General features: G+C 36.8%; 2 protein-coding genes across 4 annotated transcripts in view; one reads left to right on the top strand and one right to left on the bottom strand.

Annotated features, from left to right (window-relative positions):
* Positions 1–2,103, top strand: part of LOC107701279 (tumor suppressor p53-binding protein 1) — a 29,210-nt gene extending 27,107 nt beyond the window's left edge. For all 3 annotated transcript variants that reach the window (XM_016503257.1, XM_016503258.1, XM_016503256.1), the window contains 2 exons: positions 1,582–1,718; positions 1,820–2,103. In XM_016503257.1, the coding sequence (XP_016358743.1) occupies positions 1,582–1,718; positions 1,820–2,001 (319 nt within the window). In that variant the 3' untranslated portion in view covers positions 2,002–2,103. The remainder of the gene's footprint in view (positions 1–1,581; positions 1,719–1,819) is intronic.
* Positions 2,104–2,304: 201 nt separating this feature from the next.
* On the bottom strand, positions 2,305–10,460 carry LOC107701281 (gamma-tubulin complex component 4-like). The gene is made up of 18 exons (XM_016503268.1): positions 10,360–10,460; positions 9,860–9,988; positions 9,650–9,772; positions 9,509–9,562; positions 7,908–7,964; positions 7,735–7,814; positions 7,428–7,629; positions 5,868–6,033; positions 5,669–5,793; positions 4,690–4,740; positions 4,502–4,607; positions 4,299–4,406; positions 4,067–4,211; positions 3,804–3,981; positions 3,578–3,712; positions 3,164–3,280; positions 2,467–2,606; positions 2,305–2,390 (listed from the first exon to the last, which is right to left on the bottom strand). Exons 1-15 carry the CDS (start codon positions 10,435–10,437, stop codon positions 3,638–3,640), a joined length of 1,677 nt encoding a protein of 558 aa, XP_016358754.1. The 5' UTR covers positions 10,438–10,460; the 3' UTR covers positions 2,305–2,390; positions 2,467–2,606; positions 3,164–3,280; positions 3,578–3,637.
* Between the last annotated feature and the right edge of the window lie 116 nt (positions 10,461–10,576).

Below are 10,576 nucleotides of genomic sequence, written 5' to 3'. Positions count from 1 at the left end.
GATCCGCTCCTCTGCTATCAACGAGAGGAACGTCTGTACTTCCGCAACAGACAACAAAACTTTTTGGTTGTTAAAAAAAAGGTGCGCTCGTTCAAAACAGTTCAGTGTCGCACTGTTCAGTGACGCAGGTAGTGACGATTCTCTCCGGCCAATCTGTGATCAGCAGAGTTTACACGTCACGTTTTGGTAACGGTACGGTTCACTTGGAACCCCAACCGAAGTGGTACTAAAAAAAGTACCAGGTACTGCACCCAGTGGAAAACCCCCAAAAGTGAACCGTACCGAGCCGTACCGTGCCGTACCATGCAGTGGAAAAGCGCCATTAATGAATTCAACTTTTGCTCCTCTGAAGAAGAGAGGGTGAAAAGCGGCAAGTTCAGTAGATGGGCACCTATATGCTGAGTCAACTACCTTAGGCACAAAAACCGGGTTAGGACGAAGGGAAACCTTAGTGAGCCCTGGAGCGAACTGCAAACATGACGGGCTAACAGACAAAGCCTGTAAGTCACTCGCACGCTTAGCTGTTACTAAGGCTATGAGCAGCACCGTCTTAAAAGAGATAAACTTAAGCCCAACTCCCTCCAATGGCTCAAAAGGGTGTTGAGAAAGTGCTTCTAGGACAATGGATAAATCCCATAAAGGAACCATCTGTCTAAATACCAGCCGTTTACGGCACACCCCTTTCATAAAACGACTTATCAAAGGGTGCTGGCCTGCCGATTTCTCGACAAAACCTACATGACAAGCTGAAATAGCTTGATACACCTTAATGGTGGAGAAAGCCTTCCCCTTATCTAGAAGATCTTGAAGAAAACATAAAATATCCCTCACTGAGCATTGAAAAGGGACAGTATGACCCTGCTCACACCATTCTTCAAAGACTCGCCATTTATTGCTATAAAGTGAGCAAGTAGAGGAGGCTCTTGCACTCTGTATAGTATGTATGACCGATGGAGGCAGACCTCTTACGGGCCAAGCCCAGAGATCTATCCTGTCTGGGTGAGGGTGGTAAATGAGACCGTACCTCTACCATCTCTGGTTTACCACCTGGGGATGGAGTTTTATTTTTTTTTACTCCCTAATATCAGTATCGGTATCGGCCCCAAAAAAACACATCGGTCGGGCTCTAGTAGACAGTACTTCATTTTACTGGTCATGTCTCAAATATTGAGAGAAAAATACTTGAAATCTAATTTGATTGTTCAGATCAAATCGCATTTCCCAAAATCTGATTGATTAAATTATAAACCACCTTCCTGAAGATTTAAAAACTGATTTCAGAAATTCTCCAACTGTTTTATGAAATTATTAAAAATTCATATTAATCTTATGCTGTTATTGTACTTGTTTTATGTTTACATAAGTACTTATATTTACTTTTATATTGTACTGTAGAATTTTGAGTGTGATGAGGCTGTTACAAAAACTGCATTATTATTATTATAATTATTACATATGGAATTGATTTGGATTGCTATTCAGACTACAAACAACAGAACATTTGTTTTTACTGCCTATCTGAACAGTCTTGCAAGCTTGAGTTCTCTTTTATGAATAAATTTTTTTTTTCTCTGTCCTCAGGCATCCTCGCTGTAACCCTTTCAAAGCTCTGAAGGTGGTGCTCATATCGGAAGATCGTGTGGATTTGTGGAACTCTTTGCTTTCCATGGGTGATGCAGCAAAAGTTCATCACTATAAAGAAAATGAAGACCTTTCTGGTGGGTAATAGTAAACTTAGTTCAATGGAAAAACATAGAGCTAGCACAAATAACTGGTGACAAAGTGATTAGAAAAACCATGTGATGTCAATTTTTCACAGACATTCCAAATGTGAAGTTTGACCTGGCAGTGACATCATCTGCATGTCCATCTGAGGAACTGAAACGTGTGGCCCCGGACATGCCTGTTGTCTCTCTGGAGTGGCTGATTCAGAGCTTGATCTGTGGAAAGTGCCTCAGCTATGACAGCAACTCTGAATTCTGTCACAACCCTTCCACATAAACCATCATTCCTCTGGTGTCTTCTCACATGTCTTTTAAATGTCCTCTGTGTTTTAGTGCATGCATTTGACTGTACATAGTTTTTATGAAATAAAAAAAAATGTGATTGTTTCACTTGTCTGTTTTATTTCATAAAGCATATGGTATTTACAAATTTTAAGTGTTCACGTTCAAGGAATAGATTTACTTCTCTAAAATGTCTTGGTTTAAGATAGACAAGAGTGCAGAAAAAGCAGGACACAAATTGTGACAATGACAAGAGTCCTGTCTTACAATAATTTAAATATACAAATCAACACACTTATTGTATTAGGCATGCTTTAATAAGCTGAAATGCACCATTGTGTGAAGTTTGCCTCAGATCTTCAGGCGCTGCATTATACCCCAAAACTGTAGGATAACAAACAACATGAGTTACATTTTTACATGAATCAGCTTAATAATACACAGCATTACACATGCCTACCTTCCCAGCGTGCCTCCTGCCTGTGTGTAGTATTTGTTGTAGTCGAGTCGTAACAGCAGCTGTGCCAAGTCAGAGTTTATCTGGTGGTTACGCACACTGGAAAGAATCTTGAAGAGCAGGAATGATTGACGACTAAAACCCTGACAAGTAATACACACACATAAAAAAAAAAAAATCATACTTTGGTAAATCATGAGATAAAAAGGTTGAAACTGAAATAAAAAGCTGACCTTTTTGTTTGACACCTTATAATTTTGTATTATGACATAAGGCTTGATTTTAAAATTATTCCAAATCCAAGATTGTATTTATGGAAGCCCATTTCATATCAAAATACTTTGTAAATCATATTTATGACAAAAACTATATTTTGACTTTTTATGTCATAATTTAGACTTTTTAACTTAGTATCTCCTAATTTCAAAAGTCATAACTGACTTCTCATAATTTTGGCTTTTTATAGCATAATTATGACTGTCAATTGACATTTCACTTAGTAGCTCAGTTTTTACTTCCACAATGAATTCATAATTCAAAATTTAGTCATGATTATGACTTTCTCAATTTTGTCATAATCAACTTTTTTTGTATACATTTTGATTAACCAATTTTTTTTCCCCTCAGGAGGCAGAAATGGGCTTCCATAAATACAATCTTGCATTTGGAATAAGTCTGAAATCAATTCACACAGAGCTACCTTCACAAGAATATCCAGCTGCGCTGCTCCTCTTTCATCCAGAGGCCCGAGATTCTGACTGACCAGGGAACAAAAGTTGTGACAGAGGTCCAGGATCTCATTCAAACAGTGAAACACCTGAGAAAGAAGCAAGATTCAACCAAAAGCAGAACATAGTGTGGGATTACAAATTTATAAAATGTTAAATCTAGGTTCCAAATTTCTAAGCACTGCCCCCTTAAAATGTATATAAACTACAATGTATCACTGCTTTAGTCAGACTTTTGATGACTGCAGCGCCACGCAGCGTGTTCTCAATAAAGAACTCTGCTGAAGATACCCAAGAGTCTCCTGGTCTCTGCTTCGACGAGGAAAAAGTTTCCTACAATAGCCTGGGTATACTGATATAAAGAGAGGTTTGTTATGGACACTCACAGGCTTGAGCAGAATGAAAGACTGTGCAAGGAGATTGCTGAGGAAATGGTCATGGGCCAGTCAAATGCTCTCAAAGTCTCGTGTGGCATTGATCTGTTGTAAGAGCTGCGAAAACTGGGACTCCAGAACATCCACCTGAAGAGCAATGGAGGAAACACCTAAAATATATTCAGTGTGTGTAGTGTGCAAATTGAAAGGTAGCCAAACAGATGATTCAAGTTGTAACCTGAAGGTAATACTGAAGGTTGTCCACTAGGAAGGCCATGTGGTTGCGGAGTCTCCATTTAACGGCATCCGTCTGGTTTGATTTGAGATGTTTGCGCTGCATCTGCAAGGCCCAGCAGTGCTGCAGCTCAGACTGGACTCGACGCACACTCAGCAGGTAACGGAACACTACGTTATACCTAAATCAAGAAAGGGTTAACTTCATATAAGCTGCTGTGGTGTTCATACTGTTTATTAAATTGCTAACATAAAACAATGACCTACTTCTCCAACACAGCAGGAGTGAAAAGAATATGTAGGGGCCACTGAACCTTGTAAGCCAATCCCAGCGCTGCCCAGCCAGTAGGCGGAGCCTCACGAGGAGAAGTCTCCTGTGGTGGAGTGGTGCCCTCTCGATTCCCAGAAGCCTCTGCAAGCATAATTATCCAATTCTGTGAAGTATTTAATATGTGGAAAGGGTTGGTGAAGGATAAAAATGCTATTCAGCATGCAACACCTTTGCTTTCTTTCCCTTGGTAGTCTATGGTGAGATGCAGGAGGGGCAAAAGATTGTCATCATCTAGCAGCACTTTATGAGCTGCTTGCTGAAATGCCACATTGACATCTGAAACAAATAAAGCAAATTCAGAGAAATTATGAAGAGGAAAGAAGAATTTGAAGAGGGTGACCTTATGGTTTATAAGAAAAGTCTCTTAATACCATGTTCAGTAACGGCAGATGGTGGGGTTTTCAGCATATGTTGAGCAAGGTCAATGAAGACCTGGTACAGTTCACCTCTCCCCAACAAGTAGAAGTCCTTTATGATCTAAAACAACAACAAAACATTTATTGTGAAAGCAAAAGTGCACCAGCAAAAGCACGTCATTAACAAACTGCTCTTTATTTACCTTCAGCTGCCCCAAAAGATCAGATTCTTCAACCATCAAAGTCCATAAGTGCTGCAGGAAAAAAAAAAAGACACAAACACAATTGCATCTAGACATCTGGTCGTGCTGTTAGTTTGGGTGAATCTCATGAAAACATGCACATAATTTAGCTTGAAAAAAAGTATATACATTTCCAAAAGAAACAATCTTTTTTTTTTTTTTACTATAAATTTCCATGGACTTTCCAATAGTGAAATCAGAATTCTAATTATTCCTGACATTTGCACATTTTCCATGATGGTGGAAGCCCAGCCTTTGATCTTATCATCTTTTAGATTCTCATTACCAATATAATACAACACAATATTTCAAAACAATTTCAATTTTAAACCATTTTTGGTAACACTTTTCAATAAGGTTCCATTTGTTTAAATTAAACATTTATTAATATATGTTAATGTTAATTTAATCAATTATGAAGTATGGAAAAAATACTATGGAAGTCAATGGCTACCATGAACTGTTTGGTTACCAACATTCTTCAAAATATCTTCTTTTGTGTTCAACAGAGGAAAGAAACTCATACAGGTTTGGAAGTGGAGGGTTAGGGTTAGGTTTTTGGGTGAACGATTTAATACATTATTAAAATCAAACGTTTTATCTATTAATATTGTTCAATTAATATGAGCTAACAAGACCTAACGGTGAACAGTTGTATTTTTTACAAACTAATGTTAAATATTAATAAATACTGTAAATAAATAAATATGAATGTTAACTAATGGGACTTTATTGCAAAGTGTCTTTTTTCCTTTTTTTCACATTACAGTAATATGAATAGGGGACACAATGGGGGATCTTGTTCATGAAAATAATGTTACAATGTCAAAAATCCTAACTGATTAAAAATAAACTTCATCTTTTCAAATATGACCCAGAGATGTTTGAGACATGTTTCGTGGCATTCACCTTTGAATACCAATTTAGTTACAGGACAAACCTCAGCAACTGTGCTCCGAATGCCATCCACAAGATTCTCAAAGTCCACCAGACTAAAGAGGGGCTGCTGCTTGAGTCTGTGGAGCTCTGCTGCAAACATGTCCTCCTGGTGCTTCAGTATAGACCCTGAGCAACCACATGAGGGCAGTGTTACCAAACGAAACAATCACAACACACCTGAACAACGCTCTTCCACTCACCAGCTCGGGATGGGCTCTGGTTGTGATTTTCAAACATTTGCACCGACTCCCCAACAAAGAGGATTTTTTCAGCTACTCGAACAGGTATGTATGAGGGAAGCATCTCCACACGCAAGGAGAACTGCTGCAGGGATGGAGCGAGCATGTTCTCTTCCTCAATCAGTCTCTACAGAGGAACAGTAATGAACAGAAGACAATTTAAACCTAGAAAATGTATCAATCATGATAATTCAGTCAGTAACTGCAGTAAACTGCCAAATTTTAATGAATGTACAAGCAGACAGCATTCTCTGGTATGTAACTACAGGTGCATCTCAATAAATTAGAATGTCGTGGAAAAATTGAATTTATTTAATACACGAGTTTCACAATTTGAGTTGAATTACTGAAATAAATGAACTTTTCCACAACATTCTAATTTATTGAGATGCACCTGTACACCATTCTGCTGCCAGATACCATCTTTCTCCACTGATGGCCATTCAAAGGCAGTTGTGTATTTATTTATTTACTTTTTTTATTTATGTATTTATTTTGCATTCAGAAATAGTATGTTGATGAATTTGTGGAGTTTGTTAATTATAGTTGTTTTGTTATTGTACATTTTTACTGTTATTTTTTTTTGTAAAAAAACAAACATTATTAAAGAAAACTAAATATAAAGTAAAATAATATAAATATAAAGTAAAATATATAAAAAATATATAAAATTACATTGCTGAGATAAAAACTGATCATTATAGAAGAAGTTTTGCAAGGGACCAATTTATTTTTGGAGGCATTCTGAAAGTGTAAATTGGTTTTATTTCATATATTTTTAGGCCTTGAAAACTTCAGCATTTGTTAATGAACTTTAAACAAATCAGCAATATTTTACATCCAGAAAAAGTTTGTTGATGAATTTATGAAGTTATTATGGTTGTATAATTTACAGTTTTTTTTGTTGAGATTTCTTTTTAATGAAAAAAAATCATATAATACATTTATTTATTTAAAAAAAGCACTGCCAAGATAAAATCCATCTTTGTGTTACAGCCACTGAAAATATTCACAGGGCAAGTGAAAAATTCAAACAACTGGGCAGGTTAAAATAAATAAAAATCTTTATTGTTGAGCCTTGGACCTCCTTGTTTACATATACACACAAACACACATAAACATACATTAAGAGACTAAAGCCCCGTTCACACCAAGGACGATAACTATAAAGGTAACTATTTTAGCGTCCACACCAGCGGAAGATATCATCTGTTTATTCTAAACACACACGCGTCTGTCGCTTTAAATTCTCGAGCTCATTATAGCAGGATGGATTCTGATTGAGTGTCAATATTTTTATCGTTCGTCAGCTGGAAAAAATCGTTCTGAAAGTGATTCCAACGATATCGGTTCTCTGTGCCTTTATCGTTATAGCTGTGGTATTCTTTAATATTGAGAACGATTTTTACAACTATAGCTTTATCTTTATCGTTCTTAGTGTGAACGGGCCTTAAGAAATCACTCCAGACACATGACCTAGCCTGCCCTGAAACACAGAACCTCAGATATTTAGTAGCTCACCAAATCCTGCAGCTCACGGAGCTGTTTTCCACTCAGCCCTCCGATACCCAGGTCCTCCTCCTCTTCCTCCTGTGCAGCTGTGGCTCCGCCTGCGCTGGGGCCCTGCTTGACAAAGAACTCCTCACTCTGATCCAGCAGCAACCCGTGCAGCATCCACGCAGCCAGCTGCTTATACATCACGCCATGGCAGACTGCAAGAATCCTGCAAAGCAGACACTACCATTAGAGCAGTAAAAATAGAATTCTGTGTCTTACGTTCCACCGCCACGTGCATTAGGGGTTTTTAGTTGGGTTTTTGAGAGCTCACTTCTCTAAGGCCATCCTGACAGGAGGCAGGCCTCCACAGCTGTGCTTGTACACAGTCTCTAGGATCTGGCAGCCATGAATCTGGTGAAACAAGAAAGTTTTAGAAAGGTTATTATTTTCAACCATGCACTCTTCTAATCATCAGAAACCAGTGGCGCCAGTCAAGCTACCAACCTTCTGAGACTTGATGGTCTCCACAACAACCATCACAGAGGGGAAGAGAAGCTGAAACTAAACAACACAGTAAATTGCACATTAGTCATATACAGTGGGGTTGAAAACTTAGTGTTCATATTGAAAATCTGAAACTTACACTGCCATTTAAAAGTTTGGGATCAGTAAGATTTTTAATGTTCAAATAAGTTTCTTACGCTCATAAAGGCTATATTATTGCAATTTAAAGTAACAGGTTTCTATTTTAAAATACTTTAAAATATAATTTATTGTTGTGATCAAAGCTGAATTTTAAGCATCATTACTAAAGTCTTCAGTGTCACATGATCCTTCAGAAATCATTCTAATATGCTGATTTATAATCAATGTTGGAAACAGTTGTGCTGCTTAATATTTTTTTGGGACCTGTGATACTTTTTTCAGGATTCTTTCATAAATAAAAAGTTAAAAAAGAACAGTGTTTATTCAAAATAGAAATGTTGTGTTAAAATACACGCTACTATTCAAAAGTTTGGGGTCAGTAAATGTTTTCTTTCTTTTTTCAAAAGAAATTAATATTTTTATTCAGCAAGGATGTGTTAAATGGATTAAAAGTGATAGTAAAGACTTATATAGTTAGAAAAGATTTCTATTTTGAATAAATGCTGTTCTTTTTAACTTTTTATTCATCAAAGAATTGAAGAGAAAACGTATCATAGGTTCCAAACGAATATTAAGCAGCACAACAGTTTCAACATTGATAATAAATCAGCACATTAGAATGATTTCTGAAGGATCATGTGACACTGAAGACTGGAGTAATAGCTGATGAAAATTCAGCACTGCGTCACAGAAATAAACTATATTTTAACTTATATTAATATAAGAAACCAATATTAGAAACTGCAATGTCACAATATTACTGTTTTTCTGTATTTTTGATCAAAAGCCTTGATGAGCACAAGAGACTCCATTAAAAAGCATTAAAAATCTGACTTATCCCAAACTTTTGAACGGCAGTGTAATTTGATATAATTTAAATTAATATACAACCAACCATATACACACACTACTGTTCAAAAGTTTGAGGTTGGTAAGATTTTTTTAATGCTTTTAAAAGAAGTCTTGTGTTTACCAAGGTTGCACTTATTTGATAAAATATACAGTAAAAAGGTAATATTGTGAAATATTATTACAATTTAAAATAACATTTTTTATATTTAAAAAAAAAAAAATTTTCTTGTGATGGCAAAGCTGAATTTTCAGCAGTCATCACTCTAGTCTTCAGTGAAGTAAAAAAAAATCATTCTAGATTAGAAATTATTCTAATATGCTGATTTGGCACTCAAGAAACATTTCTTATTATTATCAATGTTGAAAACAGCTGTGCTCCTTCACAGCATTTTGGAAACCATGGTATTTTTTTTTTTAAGAAATCTTATGTAACATTATAAATGTCTTTACTGTGACTTTTGATCAATTTAATGCATTCTTGCTGAATAATAAAATATATATTACTGGTCCAAAACGTTTGAACAGTAGTGTTAATAGATCAATTAGATAATTCAGCATAATTCAGTGGAATGGATGTATAGGTGAAACTTCTAAACAGTTTGATTTACCTGTTCCAGCATGTAGTTTACATGAGAAATGGAGAGGTGTGGATCACCAAGAAACTGTAGGGAAAATGTAAAGTTTTTAAATATTTAAAATTATCTTAAAAGTAGGCCATAAAAGCACCATAAGGACTTCAAATGTAAAACCTCTTTTTCAAGGTCCAGTAAAGCCTGTCGATAGGGCTGCAGCATAGAGTTGAGCCCGGTGCAGAACGCCCGCAGGTAAATGCCATGAAGCCCAGTCTGACTCGGCTGACTGGAGTAATGCTCCTGTGAGACAAGAAGATGAAATCACACTTCAGCCTGGATCTGATCATGTCCTTCACACACAATGCATGTAGAATACTCTCAGATTACCTGTTGGTGGACATGACCCGTGTGTTGCTCTATGAACTCTGTGAAGCGCACATAGTCAGTGCCCATTTTACAGAGCCGGTTGAGGACACTGCTTTCACTGGGGTGGAGGAACGGAAGGTCCTGGGACACCTGTGATCAGCAACACTTGATTCCCATTATACTGACATACCACCAACATAGTACCAGGGACATGGTATTTTTTTTTAAGTAATTCAGAATACCGTGATATTACCATGTTTTTGGGCATGCGTCATGGTAATACCTTTTATGTATTGTTATATCATGGTAACTGAATGTAACTATCACGGCCACAGTAGGGGGTTTAAAAAATATATAAATATAGTGTATATATAAATGTATTAATAAAATAAAAATACTGCATGTCAGCTAAACATTATTGTGGTACTTCTGTACAGCCATAATGCAGTTTATCCTGTCTATAAATACAGGTATACACACAAACGTTATTAGAGGCATCACTGACGGAGTACATACAATACCTGCAATCCATTCCGTTTATTCCAGGTAAATATTGTCCCAGGATATCCACTCAGGGCCAGCAGCAGCTCATGGATCATTTTATCAGTGCTGTTAGTCAGATAGCGTATCCAAATGAAACACACGATAATAAAGATGCAGATAGTAAGAGCTCATCATTAATATTTTCGCACCGCCAAAACCCCGGTCGCATGTTGATGACGCAGATCCCGAGCGCGA

The sequence above is a fragment of the Sinocyclocheilus anshuiensis genome, unplaced genomic scaffold, assembly GCF_001515605.1.
Source record: "Sinocyclocheilus anshuiensis isolate Anshui unplaced genomic scaffold, SAMN03320099.WGS_v1.1 scaffold1946, whole genome shotgun sequence".
Taxonomy (NCBI): Eukaryota; Metazoa; Chordata; class Actinopteri; order Cypriniformes; family Cyprinidae; genus Sinocyclocheilus; species Sinocyclocheilus anshuiensis.
Note: the sequence above shows the minus strand (reverse complement) of the source record. Positions and strands in the feature narration are given on the sequence as shown.